The sequence below is a fragment of the Tursiops truncatus genome, chromosome 1 (assembly GCF_011762595.2).
Source record: "Tursiops truncatus isolate mTurTru1 chromosome 1, mTurTru1.mat.Y, whole genome shotgun sequence".
NCBI lineage: Eukaryota > Metazoa > Chordata > Mammalia > Artiodactyla > Delphinidae > Tursiops > Tursiops truncatus.
This window is the reverse complement of record NC_047034.1, coordinates 127,879,862-127,901,407: the sequence shown is the minus strand read 5'-3', so window position 1 is coordinate 127,901,407 and position 21,546 is coordinate 127,879,862. Positions and strand designations below refer to the sequence as shown.

At 43.0% G+C, this 21,546-nt stretch overlaps 1 protein-coding gene across 2 annotated transcripts; it reads left to right on the top strand.

Annotated features, from left to right (window-relative positions):
* The first annotated feature begins 5,445 nt into the window (after positions 1-5,445).
* LEPROT (leptin receptor overlapping transcript) lies at positions 5,446-19,847 on the top strand. Of its 2 annotated transcripts, none has more exons than XM_004325398.4 (4): positions 5,446-5,599; positions 10,542-10,617; positions 11,669-11,855; positions 15,244-19,847. In XM_004325398.4, exons 1-4 carry the CDS (start codon positions 5,584-5,586, stop codon positions 15,358-15,360), a joined length of 396 nt encoding a protein of 131 aa, XP_004325446.1. In that variant the 5' UTR covers positions 5,446-5,583; the 3' UTR covers positions 15,361-19,847. The 2 variants fall into 2 exon arrangements, with proteins under 2 accessions (XP_004325446.1, XP_073644833.1); XM_073788732.1 differs by having other exon boundaries at positions 5,569-5,689.
* Positions 19,848-21,546: the final 1,699 nt, after the last annotated feature.

Sequence of the window (21,546 nt, the reverse complement as noted above, 5' to 3'; positions counted from 1 at the left end):
TGTTTCCTTATTAATCTTCTTTCTGGATGATCTGGACATTGGTGTAAGTGAGGTGTTAAAGTCCCCCACTATTACTGTGTTACTGTCGATTTCCTCTTTTATAGCTGTTAGCAGTAGCCTTATGTATTGAGGTGCTCCTATGTTGGGTGTATACATATTTATAATTGTTATATCTTCTTCTTGGATTGATCCCTTGATTATTATGTAGTGTCCTTTCTTGTCTCTTGTAACATTCCTTATTTTAAAGTCTATTTCATCTGAGTATTGCTACTCCAGCTTTCTTTTGATGTCCATATGTATGGAATATCTTTTTCCATCCCCTCACTTTCAGTCTGTGTGTGTCCCTAGGTCATAAGTGGGTCTCTTGTAGACAGCATATATATGGGTCTTGTTTTTGTAACCATTCAGCAAGCCTGTCTTTTGCTTGGAGCATTTAATCCATTCACATTAAGATAATTATCAATATGTATGTTCTTACTACCATTTTCTTAATTGTTTTGGGTTTGTTTTTGTAGGTCCTTTTCTTCTCTTGTGTTCCCACTGAGAAGTTCCTTTAGCATTTGTTGTAGAGCTGGTTTGGTGGTGCTGAATTCTCTTAGCTTTTGCTTGTCTGTAAAACTTTGGATTTCTCTGTCGAATCTGAATGAGATCCTTGCCGGGTAATCTTTGTTGTAGGTTCTTCCCTTTCATCACTTTAAATATATCATGCCACTCCCTTCTGGCTTGTAGATTTGCTGCTGAGAAATCAGCTGTTAAGCTTATGGGAGTTCCCTTTTATATTATTTGTCATTTTTCCCTTGTTGCTTTTTTTTAATTAATTAATTTATTTTTGGCTGCATTGGGTCTTTGTTGCACATGCGGGATTTCTCTAGTTGCGGCGAGCGGGGGCCACTCCTCGCTGCAGTGTGCGGGTTTCTCACTGTGGTGGCTTCTCTTGTTGCAGAGCACTGGCTCTGGATGCGTGGGCTTCTGTATTATGGCACATGGGCTCAGTAGTTGTGGCTCACGGGCTCTAGAGCACAGGCTCAGTAGTTGTGGTGCACGGCCTTAGTTGCTCCGCGGCATGTGGGATCTTCCTGTACCAGGGATCAAACCCATGTCCCGTGTATTGGCAGGCAGATCTTAACCACTGCACCACCAAGGAAGCCCTCCCTTGTTGCTTTCAGTAATTTTTCTTTGTCTTTAATTTTTGTCAGTTTGATTACTATGTGTCTTGGCGTGTTTCTACTTGGGTTTATCCTGCCTGGCACTCTCTGCACTTCCTGGACTTGGGTAGCTATTTCCTTTCCTATGTTAGGGAAGTTTTTGACTATAATCTTTTCAAATATTTTCTTGGGTCCTTTCTCTCTCTCTTCTCCTTTTGGGATCACTATAATGTGAATGTTGGTGCATTTAATATTGTCCCAGAGGTCTTTTAGGCTGTCTTTATTTCTTTTCTTTATTCTGTTCTGCAGCAGTGATTTCCACCATTCTGTCTTCCAGGTCACTTATCCGTTCTTCTGCCTCAGTTATTCTGCTATTGATTCCTTCTAGTGTATTTTTCATTTCAGTGATTGTATTGTTCATCTGTTTGTTCTTTAATTCTTCTAGGTGTTTGTTCTTTAATTCGTCTAGGTCGTTGTTAAACATTTCTTGCGTCTTCTCAATCTTTGCCTCCATTCTTTTTCCGACATCCTGGATCATCTTCACTATCGTTATTCTGAATTCTTTTTCCTGGAACGTTGCCTAACTCCACTTCATTTAGTTGTTTTTCTGGGGTTTTATTTTGTTCCGTCATCTGGTACATAGTCCTCTACCTTTTCATTTTGTCTGTCTTTCTGTGAATGTGGTTTTTGTTCCATAGGCTGCAGGATTGTTGTTGTTGCTTCTGCTATCTGCCCTCTGAGGCTATATAAGAGGCTAGTGCAAGCTTCCTGATGGGAAGGACTGGTGGTGGGTAGAGCTGGGTGTTGGTCTGGTGGGCAGAGCTCAGTAAAACTTTAATCCGCTTGTCTGCTGATGGGTGGGGCTGAGTTCTCTCCCTTTGTTTGGCTTGAAGCAAGCCAGCACTGGAGACTACGGCTCTTTGATGGGGTTTATGGCAGACTCCGGGAGGGCTCACACCAAGGAGTATGTCCCAGAACTTCTGCTGACAGTGTCTTTGTCCCCGCAGTGAGCTGCAGCTGCCCCTCACCTCTTCAGGAGACCCTCCAACACTAGCAGGTGGGTCCGGTTCAGTCTCCTATGGGATCACTGCTCCTTCCCTGAGTCCTGATGCACACACTACTTTGTGTGTGCCCTCCAAGAGTGGAGTCTCTTTTTCTCTCAGTTCTGTTGAAGTCCTGCAATCAAAACCCGCTGCCTTCAAAGTCTGATTCTCTTGGAATTTCTCCTCCCGTTGCCAGACCCCCAGGTTAAGAAACCTGACGTGGGGCTCAGAACCTTCACTCCAGTGGGTGGACTTGTGTGGTATAATTGTTCTCCAGTTTGTGGGTCACCCACCCAGCGGTTATGGGACTTGATTTTATTGTGGTTGTGCCCCTCCTACCGTCTCATTGTGGCTTCTCTTTGTATTTGGATGTGGGGTATCTTTTTTGGTGAGTTCCAGTGTCTTCCTGTCAATAATTGTTCAGCAGTTAGTTGTGATTCTGGTGCTCTCACAAGAGGGAGAGAGCGCACATCCTTCTACTCCGCCATCTTGAACCAATCCCCCTCAATAAAGGCCCCTCTTTTATTGTTGAGGAAACGTAGAATGGGTAAGTAGAAGAACAGTTTTTCAGTGAACACTTGGCAAGAGGAAAGTAGATTTTCTCAGGATGGTTAAAGCCTCTGGCAAGATGCCTTTCTCTTTTAAGTGCTTTGTAAACTGGAAAGGACAGCTGGTATGGGCAGAAAAGTTGTTGGAGACAATGTCTCTGCATTTTTCTGATTCCAGACATTACCCTGGGACAAACTCCTTACCTTTTTGCTTCTCACTATCTTCCAGTTTCTAACTACTAAGCCCAAGGCAGTACTCAAACCAAGCTGTGCCTCTGAAGTAATGTCACTTTTTTCAAAATCATTTCCCTTCCACGGGACTGACCTCAGGCTGACATGGAAGGCTTCGGCAAACCCTTACATATGGCTTTCTAGACACCTGCTGGGTGATTGGGAATGGAAGGGGAAATGGGAGATTTGACCCCATGGAAAATCATCAATTAAGGAGAGTCTTTCTCATGAGTGCAGTTTTGTACTTCAGTACGGGAGCAAAAACCCAGGCTTCCAGGGTTTGGGTGGTGGGCACTTTCCCCTGAGTGCTTTAACTCAACATAGGGAAAGAGAAGTTCTCAATGACCCTGAATAGATTGCCGGCTACAAAGTAAAGAATGCAGTGTAATTCTGGATCTGCAAGCTCTGCAGTGAGCCAGGGATTAGCAACACAGTTTTGTTTGTTTGTTTTCTGGTATAGTCATTTAATGGAATGTTACACAGCACTTAAAATGAATTAACTAGAGTTTTCTGTATCACTATCAATATATCTCAAAAACAGTGTTGAGGGAAAAAACAAATTATAGAAGCATGTATGATGCCATCTATACAAAATGTAATCATGTGCAAGACAATTTTTTTATACATTTATATTATAAAAGGATAGAAGTATGTATGGGAATTATAAATAAATTAAGAATAGTTACCTCTTTAGAGGATAGGAGTGGAATAGAATTGAGAGGGGATGACAGGAGTCTTCAACTGTATATATAATATTGTATTTCTAAGTCTTGGTGGTACATACATGGGTGTGTGATAAAGTTTTTTTTTTTAATTTTTAAAATTGAAGTATGATTGACTTACAATATTGTATTAATTTCAGGTGAACAACATAGTAATGATCACCATAAGTCTAGCTACCATCTGTCACTATACAAAGTACAGTGTTATTGACTATATTCCCTGTGCTGTATACTACATCCCCATGACTTAACTTATCTTCTAACCTGAAATTTGTACCTCTTAATCCCCTTCACCTGTTTTCCCCACTTCACACGCCCCTCTCCTCTGGCAACCCTCAGAGCAACACAGTTTTTAATAAGTGTACTTTCCATCTATGAGGAGAAATGGGAGGAGCTAGAAAAATAAACTCACAAGTAATTAAACGTTGTGTTGAGACAATAATATGCTCAGTGTACAGTTTTGAAAAAGGGAAGGGAACCGAGCAGGGATCCTGAAAGGTGCTGGTGGTGAGAATTTGTACGTATACAGTCAGGGGAACCTGGATTCCCACGAACCCCTTTATCTTTCAGTCCTGTTGAAAATTAAGAAAAAGCAATAGAAGAGGCGCAGCACCATAAGGTGGAGGGCTTCTCAGCTAGAATAAGAGATAAGTGGCCCATAATCCAACCTTCTCCAAAGAGCTGTGTGAAGCAGGCAAGTCCTGTCCCTTCTGAGCCTCCTTCCGTAAAGGTAAAATGAAGCGCTTGGACCAGATAGTATTTAACGTCTCTTGCAGATTGTATCCACCAAGAGAACTCTCTGTTCCTGTAAGAAAAATACGAAATGGCCCTTTGAAGTCTAAATTGGCCTTGGTTACCTACAGACCTTGAGGCCCCAAGGATAAAAATAATAGCTATTTATTTAAAGGTTCATGAAAGCCTCAGACTCAAAACAGCTTATTGGTTTTTGTCTCTATAGATACACCAGGGTGTAACGAAGAAAACGCTAGTGCTCGAAAAGTGCTCAAGTTGGTATTAAGCAAGGCAAGGCCAGACAAACAGGATCTTTGGGGCCTCTTCTCTGGTGTCCCCATCCCTACCTCCGCCATAGCCTCAGTTACGTAAACGCAGACAGGCACACAAACGCACGCTAGGGTTGGAGAATGTAATGCCAGAGTAAGAGGGTATTCCTTCCTCCTCTACCGACTGTAACTTTCCGAGTCCTCTCTCCATCTTCTCCACCCTCACGCAGAGATTCCTTCCGCGCCGTGCTGGACGCGTCCTGGTGGGCTGTGGGGGAGCGTCTGGGCCCGCGTACCTAGCGGTTCGGCGCAGCCAGGGTCCCAGCCACAGATGGAAGAGAGGAGCGTGGGGCCAGTTCCGGGATTATGCATATGCTTAGGACCTAGCAGGAGAGCTAGTGGAGCAAAGTCGCGGCTACGGAGAGAAAGAGGATTTGCGTGGCAAGCCTATCAGCGCGATCGGGGTAGGGGCGGGGTTCTGCGGGGCGGGGTGGGGCTCTGAGTGGCGGGGGCGGGCTCGGACCGGCAGGGGCGGGGCTCTGGGTGGCTGGGCAGGGGGGTGGGAGGCGGAGATCGGGACCCTCAGGGGCGGGGCTCTGAGTGGCTGGGCCTGGGGGACAGTCGATCGAGACCGGCAGGGGCGGGTTCAGAGTGGCGGGGGTGGAGACCAGCAGGGGCGGGGCTCTGGGTGGCTGAGCCGTGGGGACGATCTATAGGAACTGGCAGGGGAGGGGTTCTGAGCGGCGGGGACGGGGGAGATCTGGCTCGGCAGGGGCGGAGCTCTGCGTGGCGGGGCGGGCTCGGCACCCTAGGTACGGCCATGGACCGGGCCTGGGCGGGGGCAGGGGCCGTGGCAAGAAGCCGGAAGCAGCCGCGGCCCCAGCTTGGGAGACATGGCGGGCGTTAAAGGTACATCCGAGGTCCCCGGCTCGCTGGTCCTGCCGTGGGATCGCCGCCTCGGCTCTGGGATGAGGCTGGAGCTGCGCCTTCAGCGCGTGGGTGGGGAACGGCCTCCCTCAGACCTGCCACCCGTCCCTCCTTTCCCGGTGGGAAGCAGCTCGCCTGCTTCCTTTGCCCCTTGGGGTACGGGTGGAGACGTGTTTTGGGGAACCTCAACCCTTTTTCTGCAAGGATACTGGCCTTCACGTTTCGCCCGGAGTGTCCGGGTCGCTGCAGGCGGAGCCCTCGCCGGGAGCAGTCCCTCCCTGGGAGACCCCGGCTAGCCCCGGGGGCATCACCTCCCTGGTTCCTTCCCAGTTCCTGGGAGCGTCCCCCCACCCCCTCCTCTGTCGAGTTTTAAACTGGGCTTTCACTTCCTGACATGTCCACCCTAATGCCTCTCCTCCCTTTTCCTGCCGCTTCGCCGAGTTTCCCGATTCTTTCAGAGGAACCATTGTGTCGGCATTGGGGCACTTAAATCTGTTGTTCCCGATGATTTTTCCAACTAGGCAGAGTTGGCTGCAGGCGGGTGTCAGCGGAAAGCGCCCTGAAATGCTGTATTTGTCTTAATTGTGGAGAGTAGATTAGGTGGAATTTTATCGCTGCTTTCATCAGCCTTTATTCATTTATGGACAGACAAGAAGGTAGTGTTTGTGCAGGACTTTTTTAAAAATTCGGGTGTAGTTGATTTACAATATCGTGTTAGTTTCAGGTCTACAGCACAGCTATTCATATATATATATATATAAATGTATATGTATATATATGTATATTATGTATTCTTCAGATTCTCTTCCCTTATAGGTTATTACAAAATATTAAATATAGTTCCCTGTGCTATACAGTAGGTCTTTGTGCAGTACGTGTTTTTGCATGGGGCAGTTGATTTAAAAAGGGGTACCAAGAACACCAGTTCCCTCATCTATTTGTCTTCAGAGGAATGGGGAATGGCAGTTCTAGGAGAGGCTATTGGAAGGCTTCCTGTTGGTTTGGTAGGACACCCTTAGATTTCTCATCTTTTGAATAGAGTAGCATAACTCTTTCCACGTGGGAGTTCCTATCCTTGATATTTGTACGCAAAGATCTTCCCTCTCCAGTTAATCAACATGTGCTGTAAACATGCGTATGGGTGTCTTTGTACACATGTGTGTGTTCACTATGAAATTTAGCTGAGTGTGAAACTGTTAGTAGCAGACACATTTTAAAATTATTTCTGGCTGACTTTTATATTCGGCATTAATTTAGTAAACATGATTTACTTGGATAGTGTCCATTGTGAAATATATCCATTTGAAGCCAATGCAGAAAGCAGATGACAAGTATCAGCACTACACTGTGTTTAGTCATGCCCGGAAACTATCACATAATAATGTTTATGTGTGAATGTGTTAGAAATTGTGATACAGTAACAAGGAAGATAGGCTATGAAATGGAAAAGGACTAAGGAAAGGAAGCTTTTTGCAGATCATTCAACTTTTAAAGAGGGACTACTGTATGCCTGAGGCTTGGAATGAAAAGATAAATGAGAAGTTGTTGTTTGACAGAGCTGGAAATAATTGTTACTGTTTAAATGTCTAAGGTGTGCTCAGATACAATGGGAGCACAAAGATGGTGTTGTAGGTTGAATGTGTCCCCCAAATAAATATGTTCAAGCTCTAACTCCCCAGTATCTGTGAATTTGACCTTATTTGGAAATAGGGTCTTTGCAGATGTAATCAAGTTAGGATGATATTGGATTAGTTGGACTCTAACCCAAGGACTAGTGTCCTTATAAGAAAAGGGAAATTTGGACATGGAGACATATAGGAAGAATACCATATGAAGACAGAGGCAGAAATTGGAACGATGCAACTGCAAGCCAGGGAGGACCAGAGATTGCAGGAGTTAGGAAGAGGCAAGGAAGAGGCAAGGAAGGAGTCTTCCTTTAGAGCCTTCAGAGGGAGCAGGTGTCAAGCCCCTAGAACTGTGAGAGAATAAATTCCTGTTCTTCTAAGCCACCCAGTTTGTGGTACATTATTAATAGCAGCCCTAGGAAATTAATACAGATGGGATTATTGAACCCTGCTCCGGGGAGGAAGGGGACCACTTTCGCAAAAGAGGCAATTCTTGACCTGAATCTAAAAAGATCAGTAAGGCTTCACCTGGCAAAGGATGGAGTGAGGGCAGAGTTTATTCCAAGGGGAGAGAACATGTGACGCAGGGCAGAGGTGCGCCTCCAGTGCTAGAACAATGGCAGAGGTGCGCCTCCAGTGCTAGAACAACTCATAGGCTGTGAAAGCAACTGTGAAGGGGTGACACCAGCTTTATGTATTTGAGACATCATTGTCTGCTGTGTGGAGGATGGATTGGCAGAGTCATGAGATGAAGGCAGGCATGAGATGATTAGGGTCTTCACGGGGACAGTAACGGGGGGCACAAGAGAAGAGGTGGTTGTCTTGGTCCTTTAGGACTGCTAGGACAAAAATACCATAACCTGGGTGGCTTAAACAACATTTATTTCTTAGTTCTAGAGGCTGGAATCTCCAAAATCAGGGTGCCAGCAGATTTGTTGTCTGGTGAAGACTTGCTTCCTGGTTCCTAGTCAGCCATCTTTTTGCTGTGTCCTCACATGGCAGAGGGGGCAAGGAAGCTCTATGGAGCCCCTTTTATAAGGGTACTAATCCCATTCACGAGGGCTCCACCTTCATGACCTTATCACCTCCTAACACCATCTCATGGGACTTTAGGATTTAATATATGAATTTGGGGGGAGGGACACAATCATTCAGTCTTTTTTTTTTAAATTTTATTTATTTATTTATTTTTGGCTGAGTTGGGTCTTTGTTGCTGTGTGCGATCTTTCTCTAGTTGCGGTGAGCGGGGGCTACTCTTTGTTACGGTGTGTGGGCTTCTCGTTGCGGTGGCTTCTCTTGTTGCAGAGCACCGGCTCTAGGCCCGCGGGCTTCAGTAGCTGTGGCTCGCGGGCTCTAGAGTGCAGGCTAAGTAGTTGTGGTGAACGGGCTTAGTTGTTCCGTGGCATGTGGGATCTTCCTGGCCCAGGGCTCGAACTCATGTCCCCTGCATTGGCAGGTGGATTCTTAACCACTGCAGCACCAGGGAAGCCCAATCACTCAGTCTTTAGCAGTGTGTTTGAGTGAGGTCTGGGAGACTGAGTCACCTTGACTTACTGATTTTCTAGAAAACGGAGTGTAGGGTTGGTGTCGGTCTTTGAAGATAGAGCCTTCAAAGGGAAGAAGTGTGTGTTTGGGAGGAGAAGGTGGGGTTGTTTCAGTTTTACACATGTTGAAGTTGAGGTCCTTGTTAGCTACCCACAGAAGTCCAGATTGGAGTTGGAGGTGCAGGCCAAGCTCTTAGAACCTGCTCTGGGCTGCAGCCTCAGATGTAGCTGGGTCCTTGTGGTACCAGGGAGCTTTGGGTTGAATGCAATGTCCCAGCAAGAGTGTAAAGTGACAAGAGAGATGAAATTCTATTCCTGGTTAGCTCCAAGTTTAAGAGATGGCCGAGGATGCAATTCCTGAAAAAGAAAAAGGGGGGTAAAGAGCATCCACTGGCGATATAGTTGTGACCTCTGAGTGACTGGTGTCCCAGAACAGAAGGAAGAGATCTATGATTCCTAGCTTTGAATGGTCTCCCGGAGGACAGAGTAGTGCAGGTGACCAGGCACAGGCAGGGGACAAAGCCAATGAGGAAAAGTTCATCTGTAATGAAACAATACGGGACAAGTTACTTTTGTACATTTTTTTTTTTCCAAAAGTGACATGTGCTAAATGGAAAAATACATAAAACTGACAGTGCTTCCTTGTCCCCTACCATCTGTATACTCCCAGATGTTTTAAAATCACCTTGGTATCTTCCTATAAAAGTCTCCCCAAATTGCCTTTAAAGTAAAAGGAAGCAATCAAAATGTTAATTAGTTTAGTCAGTGACTAATTTTGAGTATTATGGGGTTTTTTCAGAGGAATATTTGGATAATTCAGTGTCCTGTGCTTTTGATTGCTACCTTTATCAAAGCACATCCAAGCACTTTACATAGATTATCTCATTTGATTCCCATAAACTCCCAATAAGGTGGCACCATGATTCGCATTTTACAGGTGAAAAATCGGATTTAAAGAGGTTCGTTCACCTTCTACCCAAGGTCACACAACCAGTCAGTGATGGAGTTAAGATTTGAACCCATGTTGGTGACTCAGAGCTCAAGATTTTTTAACAACTCACATTCCGTCTCCCACTCAGCAGTGGACAAAACAAGCATGTTCCTGCCTCCTCAAAGATTAGTGTAACAGATGCAGGGAATAAATATTCAGGGGACACTAATTGGGAAGCACCAATCTTCAAATACTTGAAGCACTGTGGTTTGGAGGGCACAATGATCAAAGGGTATATATTGCTAGGAGGCAGTTTGGGGTTTAATTTAAGGAAAAAGGGTTTTCAGCATTTAAAGACTATCAGAATGAAATGACCTTCCTCAGTGGTAGTGAGTTTCCCTTCAGTGGAGTTGTATCGACTGGCTGGCTGGCTCTTGGGACAAATATAGAGGGAATTCATATGTTAGATAGGGGTTGAGTACTGGAAAGGCTTGAGCTTTTTCGCCACCTGATGATTTAAAAATGATGCACATAGGTGGTCATTTGCTAGTCAAATGTAACACCAATGAAATAAGTAAATCACTGCATTCTTTTTTTATTAAAACATTTAAAATCGAGATATAATTCATGTGACATAAAATTCACCTTTTTAAAGTGTAAAATTCTGTGGGTTTTAGTATATTCACGAGGTTGTGCAACCATTACTACTTTCTAATTCCAGGACATTTTATCAACCCAAAAAGAGTCCCTCCCCATTCCTCTCCCCCCGCCCCCAGTCTCTGACAACCACGGGGACCTATAACTCTCGGTTTTATTTTTCACAGCTCTTGTGGCATTATCCTTCAGTGGGGCTATTGGGCTGACTTTTCTTATGCTGGGATGTGCCTTAGAGGATTATGGGTAAGTTATCATTTCCAAAAGAACTATTTTTTGTGTGTCTTTGTCACTGTTAGTATGGGTATTAGGGAGTTTGGTCAGTTTAGCACCAAGCTCTAACCGATGAGTTAATGAAGTCCAAATTATGAACCCAGTCCCTTCCTGGGTCACTTGTATTTGTGCAGACCAAAGCTCTGTTTAAAATTGATGTATTCATTTAATGAGCATTTATTGAAAACCTCCTCTGGACCAGCTGGTGACACAAGAATGAAGAGACACAGTCCTGTCCTCAAGGAGTTTACAGTTCTAGTTATGAGTGAGAGACAGGTAAACAGTCCAGTCAGTAAGCTGACAGCTCTAGTAGAGAGTGTACAAAGTACAGTGAGAGCTTTGAGAAGGTAAATCTGAGTTTCCCTGGGAGAGTCAGGGAGGGCTGCATGGAAGAGGTTGTCTTTAAGCTGAGACTTGGTGGATAAATAAGCTTATCAGGCTTGATGAGTCAGGGGAGGGCATTCAGGCAGAGGGAGTGTTTAAGGAACAGAAAGGCTGGTGTGGCTACAGATTGAGCGAATGAAGGGAAGATGACACAGAATGAATGGAAGAAATTGGCCAAATCATGTGAGGCTTTGTAGGCCAGGGCAGGGAATCTGGGTCTTATTCCAAGCAAGCGAAAGTTTCCACCTGCGTGCATTCAAAAGATCTCTACTGAATTAGCATGTGCAAGGCACTGTGCTATGTTCTATAGGGAAAGCAAAGATGACTGAGTTAAGATTCTGTCCCTAAAGAAATGACAGCTCAATAATACAGAAAACAATAAAGATTCTAGATTTTACATTGTGTAGTTCTTTCTTAACACAATATAAGTTATCTACAGATTAATGGACTAGTAATTTTTAATGATCGCTACTTCTTAACTGTTCCTGGTAGAAATCATCTCATGTATTAATAGTGACAAATGAAAGTAATCGTTGACCTAGACATTTAAAGTAATATTAACTTTGAAACAGCAATATATCTTTAATTATGATGTAACTGTAACTTTTCCTTTTGGGTTTCTTCTGGGTGCAACCAACAGTGTTTACTGGCCCTTGTTTGTCCTGATATTCCATGCCATCTCTCCCATCCCCTATTTCATTGCCAAACGAGCAACATATGACTCCGATGCAACAAGTAGTGCCTGTCGGGAACTGGCTTATTTTTTCACTACCGGAATTGTTGTTTCTGCCTTTGGATTTCCTGTTATTCTTGCTCGTGTGGCCGTGGTAAGTTTTGTTGTCTATTGTTTTGCCCAGTTATTGCTGAGTTTACTCCACAGGCCTGCGTCTGGAACCACAAATTTCATTTCCCCTGCTCTGACTTAAGCCTCAAGGCCAGGCATATTTTTAGTTTCTCTATTCCCCCACTTTAGAGCCACCTGTCAGTATCTTGCCCATGTTTGCAGAATGCTTTCTTTGTTTCTCTTACAACTTTTAGCCAGACCAAGTGATTTCTTGCTTTTTCTACTGTAAGCTATTTTCTAGAATTGTTCTGAAATCCTTACCTTTTATTGTAGGGCCATCCAGAGACTACTATAGCAATACTCTGCTAGTTCCAAAGTCAACATCAAAAGGGGTCCTGATCACCTAATTCCAATGTGTGTGAGTGTGTGTGTGTGTGTGTGTGTGTGTGTGTGTGTGTGAGTGTGTGTGTGTGTGTGTGTGTGTGTGTGTGTGTGTGTGTGTAGTTCGGGGGGTTGTTCCCCACACCACTGAGGAGCAAGTCTTACACACCAGCTGGGTGTCCTACAGTTGTGCTCAATTCTGACTCTGTCTACCTAGAGTAACAGCAGATTCCACTGGTTCAGGGCTCAGTCCCACAAGACTGCCTCCCTCTTCAGACGCCAGTCACAGGTCCAGCTTGTTACGTGTGCTTCTGACTGACTGGCTATAAATCAGGGATTCCCATGGCCCCCTCCTTGGGTTCGATTAATTTGTTAGAACTCAGGGAACCCATTTACTCCCTGGATTCCCAGTTTGTTGTAAAAGGATATAACTGAGAAGCAGCCAGATGGTAGAGATGCATAGGGCAAGGTGTGGGGAAAGACCATGGAGCTCCCATGACCTCTCTGAGGGTACCACTTTCCCCAGAGCAGCAAATCATCAACCTGGAAGTTCTCCGAATCCTATCCTTTTGAGTTTTTATGAAGACTTCGTTACACAGGCATGATGGATCAAACCATTGGCTATTGGAGATTGAGTCAACCTCCAGCCCCCTAGCCCCCTGTCCCTGGAGGTTGGGGGTGGGACTGAAAGTTCTAACTGTCTAGTCACATGGTTGTCTCCTCCTGCAACCGGCTTCCATCCTTAGGTGCTTTCCAAAGTTACCTCATTCACATAAAAAAAGTCACCTTTACCACTCTCATCACTTAGGAAATAACAAGGGTTTTAGAAGCTCTGTGCAAGAAATGGGGACAAAGACCAAATTCTTATTATAAATCACAACATACCAAATTCTTCTGCAAATGGCATCATAGACACAATCCTCAACACAATAGGCATATATTGAGGGACAACTGTACAGCTACTAGACGATACAGTGAATAAGATGACATCTTCATATTGTTGAAGAAAAAAACTAATCAATCATCGACCTAAAAAAGAAATGGAAAATTTTATGTGAGCCGACCTGAGGATTATAACCCAGGAGACGACTGTTCCACATGTTAGAGATCAAAGCACAGTTACATAAGTTTTAGAGACAAATGGTTATATATCAAATGACATACTATTGACAGTTTATGCAATCCAGATTGGCATGTATAAAGTAAGTAGTGGGTCATGGGTAATCGTGGTCCCTTACAGGATTAAGAAGGAAGGTTATCTCCTAAGCAGTTGTGACCCTTTATGAGATTAAAAAGGAAAGTTATCTCCGAAGGAAGTCTGGTTACACTGAAGGGGAGGGAGGAGGCCCAAACAGGCAGAGAAAAATTTTATGTTTAATTTTTTCTTGTCTTGACGTAAAATATGCACTTTATTTCATCGATATCAAATATAAAATTTTTCTTTTTGTCTCTGAAATACACATTATGGGTATAATTTATTCAGTTCTTTGACATTCACTGTCTTTCATACTATTTGCTTTTATTTCCCCCAATTACATACTGTTTCAACTTCATGAAACTCTTACTTGGGGCATTGAATATCAGATCTGCACAAGTGTTATTTATTCATGCAGTAAACATCTTTGGAGCATATGCTATTTATAGGACACTAAGAATAAGAACCAGATACTGTCTCTGTTCTCAAAGAGCACAGAAACTTGCCTGATGGGCAAGTGTACTATAAATATACCAAGCGTGGTCATTAAAACATGATCAGAATGCCATAGGAGCACCGAGAAGAGAGAAATTACAACTGGCATTTGATGTGGCCTCTAAGGATAAATAATGTTTTGTGTAAAGTAGGGAAGGCTATTGTATGGAATGGCATCCAAGTGCAAAAATGCAGTATGTGGAATAAAGAGCAGTCCAATATGATGGAGCAAAAAGGGAGTGGTTGAGATTGAGGATAGAAAGGCTGGGGAAGCCTGACTGGGAAGGGTCTGGAATGCCAGGCCAGTTTGAACTCTGTCTAGATAACAGAAGCGTGGAAGTCTTTTGTTTTTTGTTTTTTTAAAATTTATTTTTGGCTGTGTTGGGTCTTCGTTGCTGCACGTAGGCTTTTCTCTAGTTGCGGCCAGCAGGGGCCACTCTTCATTGCAGTGCATGGGCTTCTCATTGCAGTGGCTTCTCTTGTTGCAGAGCACGGGCTCTAGGAGCGCGGGCTTCAGTAGTTGCAGCACGTGGGCTCAGTAGTTGCGGCGCATGGGCTTCAGTAGTTGTGGTGCACAGGCTCAGTTGCTCCGCGGCATGTGGTATCTTCCTGGACCAGGGATCGAACCCGTCCCTGCGTTGGCAGGCAAGATTCTTAACCACTGCGGCATCAGGGAAGTCTGCATGGAAGGTTTTCGATGTCATATTTTCATTATCTTATTCTTCTTGTGCCTTAGACTAGTACTTCTTAAATTTTGCCCTAAAGATTTCTATTTTTACCTTTCAAATACTGCATCACGTTTTATGAGGAAACTTTCATTGATGTTTTCTATTTGTTAAATTAAAACAAAAAATGCCCACTAGAGGGTACTCTCATCCCCAACTGTGCCTCTGGAAAACTATCTGCCCTGCTGGAAAGCTCTTTTTATTTGCATGCAGAGTATTATTTAAAACCTTTTCTTGCCTAGAAAAGAAACAAATCAATCCGTAACTCTCCAATTCCTATTTTCATGAAAGAAGGCAATACATACAGAACTCTGAGTACCCAATATTGTAATTGGACCCTTTGTAATCTTGCTTCATGTATTTTACTTAAGGCAGTCATTGTCTACTGAAAACAAGTATAGAATTATGTCTAATGGGGAAAACGTTAAGGATGATACCAGACTTAATTAATAAGCATCACGAAGTAATTAGACTAATTACTGAACAGTTCACTCTCTCCTGTCTATTAGATTATTAAGCCTTTTAGCAGTTTTATGTAATATTTCATTGGATGTTTCTAAAGCAGGAAATAACAGATTTGCAAAGAATACAGTATAAAGAAAGTAAAGATTTAATCCTCTTTTTTTGTGTTTCAGATCAAGTGGGGAGCCTGTGGCCTGGTGCTGGCAGGCAATGCAGTGATTTTCCTTACAATTCAAGGTTTTTTCCTTGTATTTGGAAGAGGAGATGATTTTAGCTGGGAGCAGTGGTAGCACGTGCTTCATTCTGACTAAATGCATTTAATTTCTTAGAATTCATACTGTATGTATATGTGTGCACATGTGGCCTTTTACTATGAAATTTAATATACTGTTTCTTTATACCTTTGTAATCATGTTCACTTTAAGGAGGACTACATGGGGAAAAGGTTAGTTTTATTCCCAGCCAGTAGACCTCTCCATTTACTCAAGTTGAATTATGTTATTTGTTTAGCTTTTCATAGAGTCATGGTGCTCTCAGAAAATATGTTAACTCAGTCTTGTAGACAGTTGCTCACTCAGTGTGCTGCATCTCCACCTTGGGCCCGGGGATGTGCTTGAGTGGGCACGTAGCACTGGGGCTGTCTCAGCTCTGCCCAGGACTTCCAAGATATACCTGTGGCCCAGAGAGACAGAGGCGGCTCCCTCTTTATGTTGCAGACTCTTGCTTCTCCAAGTGTGGTCCATAGACCAAGAGGATCAGCATCTCGAAGCGTGGTCCATAGGAGCTTATTACAAATGCAGTGTCTGGGGCCCCATCCTCAACCTGATACATTTTGATGAGACCCCAAGTGAGTCGCAGGCACATTGAAGTCTGAGAAGCGCTGTCCTGAAGGAAGAAGCATTGCCTTCCCCTTGACTGAACCCCTTAGCCTCTCTGGGCATTAGCTGCTTGTAAAAACTGTTTCCCCTGCCCCTCGTGTTGAGGCCTACTTCAGCCTGTCCTTGGAATTCATGAAATGTCCAAACCTATACTTTATAGGCTGTTCCTCACATTTGTGAAGTGTTCTCAGTAGGCAACAGCTATGGCTTCACATTGTCTGAAAGGCAGTGGCTGCCTTCACAGTGCTGGGGGGACAGATCCCTCACTGGGAGGCAGGGGAGGGAGGCTGGGCTGGAACCGGCCCCTGCTTTAGCAAGATGGGGAAGAATGGATAAGTAACGCTGTTTCATTTCCCTTCATAATCTGACATTTCTCCCCAGTTCCTTCCCTGTGCTGCTGCCCACCCACCTTCATCAGCCCCGCCAAACACACGCACTCCCAGCAGTTCTGATTTGCCCTATCTTCTTCATGGCTCGGCTTCTCCTTTCTATAGAGACATGGAGCCAAGTAAGCAAGCAGAGGGTGAGCTGCTTAATTTTATTTACATGTGATGTACTTGTCTTTCATGTCCTGTAGGACTTTTAAAATATATATATATATATGTATATATGTGTGTATATATATATATATATAAAACACTTTATGCCACTTTTAAATGAATCATTGAGAATTCATGTCATGCTGAGTCCTGTAATCACAGGTTTTCTAGCTCAACTTTTTGTCCAAGGCCTATCGAGAAAGGGAAATATGGGAACTAGGACCACGTGATTAGAATGTAAGCAGTGATTTTAAAGCATTGTTTGTGGTAACAGACATACATTCAAAACACTGAAAGCTTGAAGTTTGTAACCCCTTCATATTCTGGAATGATCCTGGGAGCAGAAGACAAGAGTGATACCTAAAAGGATAATATGCAAAGTGATATTTCAGCCTTATGCATGATTTTATGTTTTCAGTGTACTATGTATGTATAGAACTGTTAAAGTTATTTCCAACATTTATATTAGAAAAATTATATAGACACTTTATAATTTTAACCAGCATTTTTAATAACACTTACACTTACTGTATTGTAATAAATTTTACTTTTAACAGAAAAGAAAAGCTTAATTTTAAAAGTTTTTATTCTGATGTCACCTTGCTTAAAAGGTAACAAAAATATGAAAATTTCTTTGTGTTCTGAAATGTGCAGTTGTGAGCAATAATCTGTCCTGCATTAGAATAATAGCAGGAAGTTGTAAGATACCATTTTCGATGCGCAGTTGGCTTGTAATAGCTTCTCTTTTCCTAAGATGGAGATACTGTTTAATTTATACTATCTTTTGCAAAAGTGCCCTTGTTGCTTATACACATTTTAAATAACCAAGGTAGCCTTAATGTGTAGCCCTAAAGCATTGCCTCTTGATTGTATTTCCAGAATGCTATAAAGCACTTGCATGTAGAATATTTGTAGTTATTCCCTACTAATGGAATGGTTTATCGAAGTGATAGATTATTGGATTTGCCATATGTATGAAACAGAGACATTTATTCTGCAGCACCTAGTATCATTTAAGTAATAAATGTCAGTAGGGAGTATTGCTATATATGAATGTACGGTACAAAAGTTTCACAAATGTTGGGCTTTTTTTGTGTGTGTGGTACGCGGGCCTCTCTCTGTTGTGGCCTCTCCCGTTGCGGAGCACAGGCTCCGGACGCACAGGCTCAGCGGCCATGGCTCACGGGCCCAGCCGCTCCGCGGGTGTGGGATCTTCCCGGACCAGCGCACGAACCCGCGTCCCCTGCATCGGCAGGCGGACTCTCAACCACTGCACCACTAGGGAAGCCCAATGTTGGGCATTTTTTAATTCCTTGTAAAAGGTTCATTTGTTTTCTCTACACCATGGAATATATTTTGGAGATTCAAAGCACATTGATTACATTCTAAAACTGAGAATGCACATAAAGAATTGCCCAGAAGTGAGTAATCTTATGAAGAGATTCTCTATCATGTTCCAAACAACTGGCTTATACTTTGAAACACTTTTCCCACAGAAACAATATCATGCTACCATGGATTACGAGGCCAAGCCTTCTGAGGAAGGCTAAACCCTAACATAGCTGTCCTTTAATACTCAAGGAACTTGCCTGAGTTTTGGATCGTGGCAACAGGGTAGTGTCAACAGTCTGAACGAAGGAAAATGTATATTTCCACCTCCTTTCCTAAGAACAAGGTCTTTCTTGCTTCAAGTTTTGCAGCCCTCTCTATCCCCTAATGCCCTTGGGGTCCATTAAACCTGTGATGTTTGCTGGCCTCCTCTCCTGACTCAGAGGCTTCCTCTTAGTCTGCCCCACCTCCCGGGGTTCTTCATATTCCCAAATCACCCGCCTTTCTACTGCTACCAATCAGTTTTCTTAGTAGAGCTGATATCTTGTGATGTTTGAAGAGAAAGCAGTTGGTTCATACTCTTTCCCAGAAAGAATGACTGTGATCATCTTCCCCACATCTGGAACACATCCATACCTGCCTCGTGCAGTTACCACGCAGGGCTGCAGCTGCATTTTTTTTTTTTTTAACGGTGTGCGGGCCTCTCACTGTTGTGACCTCTCCCGTTGCGGAGCACAGGCTCCGGACGCGCAGGCTCAGCGGCCATGGCTCACGGGCCCAGCCACTCCGCGGCATGTGGGATCTTCCCGGACCGGGGCACAAACCCGCGTCGCCTGCATCGGCAGGCGGACTCTCAACCACTGAGCCACCAGGGAAGCCCTGCAGCTGCATTTTTACAAGGGCATGCCTTGGAACCCATTTGCAGAAATGGCAATGTTCCACACAGTAAAGTGAAAAAAGCATTCCAGCAGTTTATAGAAGGACAGTAATATTTTCGGCCAGGAGCAAGCCTATCACACTTCATCCGTTCCTCACGGTGAGTTCTCAGCTGGTTCTACATTTCATAGTTGTTTTCCTCCACTTATGAACCCACAGATTTTTCTTACAGTCCTCAGGAAGTCTGTACCTCTGAGGTATCTTCTTGGTGAAGACTCTTCTAGGGAGTGAAATGTTTCATGAAGTTAATAGCATTCCTTAGGCTCTCAGAGAAATGCTTAGGAGATGTCACAAAAATGTGCCTTTTTGAAGTTTGCAAAATTCAGGTTTTGCACCATAATTTAACCAAAATATTTATGAGGATGCTAGCATTTTCCAAGTATAGTAATTAGTTCACAACTGGGAAATATTATTCCTGTAGATGAATATAAGTTCTGCATTTAAATGTCCTTTTTGCCATTCTGCCTCATGAAGTACCTTATATGCAAAAATCTCAGTGTATAATAACTCATGAGTTACAATCTGCTTTCATGTGGCCATGTTCCTGGAGTAGAGCAGTGATATGTGACCCCAAACACTGTGCAAGGTCCCCAAGATTGCTTTAGAATGCAATTATGTACATATGATGGGGATGATTTTCTTTCTTTCTGTTTTTTTCTTCCTCCAGCTAGGCCACCAGAGGGTGATTTCCTTTAAAATCAAGCTTGTCATTTATACTTGAACAAAGACTTTTATGTACATTATTAAACTAAAACTTTTATATTTTACTTTAGGATGCATTATATTTGGAAAGGAGACCAGCAGATTTCTTTCCCCGGTGTTTTTGTTTGGATAATCTTAATTAAACTTGGAGAATTTGTCTAGTTTTGAGCCCATATTTATTGTGGTTGATAGAAGTAGTCCAAGAATGTGTGTAACCGGGAGGAATCGAGTCCCTAGTTACAGCTTTGCTAACATCCCAGGGTTGAAGGTGGTTGTGTGGGACATGGTTAATCAAGAATTTGCTGTTTTGGAAAAGAGAGAAAAAGTCAACACTTTTAAAAAGTGCTGTACATATTCTGAAGAGTCATTTTGTACACTACAGTGAAGAATGCACACATGTAAAGTACTGCTTAAGGAGTAACGTGTCCCCCTTATACACAGAGCATTTGGGGAAGATCTGATGTTTCACAGGTGGATTGAGGCAGTTAGTTAGATTATAAAGAAAGTGAGCTAGATATTTCATTGTATTACCCAACTAAGCGTAAAATTAAATTCTTAGTAGAAATTTGGTTATACCAACATCACTGTAAAATGCCCATAAGAAAAAATAGTTCCCAAGGAAGCTTCTCTGGTCCAAGGGCTTGTATATAAGAATTTTCATTTAGAAAAAGCATGCTGGATGCATCGAGAGACCTTGTCTGGGGCTGAGAATGGATGTGTCTGGAGAAATCATGTACCTGTTATTTAAACATAGCATCTTCTGTCTTGAGATTTTTTAAAAAAAATACTTGCCTATCTTTTTGGTCAGCTAAATGTAAATAAAAAGGTATTATCTGTTATCCAGTAATCATACCTGGCAAGTTATTTTCTTCTTTTCTTCCTACAATGCCTCTTAAAAATTTCCATTTAGGTTATCAGTCAAGTTTCATCCTCCTTTGTTTTTGCTGAAGTAGGAAACAAATGTCTGTTTTTTAAAAAAGAAATAAAGGTGCAAAGAATTAAAATGTCCAGCCTTTCCCCACATTTTTTAAAAGTTTAACTTTGTAGAAAATGAATTTCAGATCATTCCCCTGTAGTCACCAGGCATAGTGCAAAATTAATAGACGACCATTTTGAAACAAGGATTCATCTTCAATACTGGGCATATAGGCAAAGTGGTCTTAATCTTGAGATTACTCACTTGGGAAAGAACACAACTGAAGACATGGCACATAGTAGCTCTTCACTGTTGACTTATCTCTTTATCAAAACTGGATAATTTTTTTAAATATTTATTTATTTATTTTATTTTGGCTGCGCCGGGCCTTAGTTGAGACACACAGGATTTTTTTAGTTGTGGCATGTGGACTTCTTAGTTGCGGCATGCGGACTCTTACTTGCAGCATGCATGTGGGATCTATTTCCCCCGAGCTGGGATTGAACCTGAGCCCCCCTGCCTTGGGAGCGTGGAGTCTTATCCACTGGACCACCAGGGAAGTCCTGAAATTGGATATTTATAGCTGTTTCTCACACTTCCAAATTATTAAATATTATTAAATCAAAAGTTGCTCATTCATTTTTTTTGTCTTCAGAATAATTAAACAATAAAACCATCAATTCAATCTTAGCTAGATAATTATTTCATTTAATAATTTAAAGCATAAATGCATATCCATGCTTCTGCCTTCATGTCCTGTGCAGTTGAGAAACAAATTTTATCACCATATTCTGTAAAGTTTCATGATTCTTACAGCCCTGCCTCCCAAAACTGTATGCTTGTTCCTCTGACAAATCCAGAATTCTCCAGCGCTTCTAACCATCACTCCTGCAGCCTCACCATTTGCGGTTCCTTGGCGATGCTCTTGCTGAAATCCACTTGCTGCTGATGGAATTGAGTCAAATGAAATTTAAATGTAGGTTTTAATTGGATGATTGATTTACTCAAGGTACCACACTTAGTATTTGCCATGGGGTCTTACAGTGGTACCTAAGCTGATGCTCTATAGCCCACGTCCCCACAGTGTGCTATGGAGCACCTCTGTAATCTACCCACTTTGCCTGCGCATGTCTCTCATGTCATGGAGGTTTCCTGTCACTCTGAGAGCACCTAGCT

Coding starts and splice junctions, on each gene's coding strand:
- LEPROT (XM_073788732.1), top strand. CDS start 5,584: ATGGCGGGCGTTAAAGGTACATCCGAGGTCCCCGGCTCGCTGGTCCTG. Junction 10,618..11,668: donor TGTGCCTTAGAGGATTATGG/GTAAGTTATCAT, acceptor TGCAACCAACAG/TGTTTACTGGCCCTTGTTTG. Junction 11,856..15,243: donor TTCTTGCTCGTGTGGCCGTG/GTAAGTTTTGTT, acceptor TTTGTGTTTCAG/ATCAAGTGGGGAGCCTGTGG.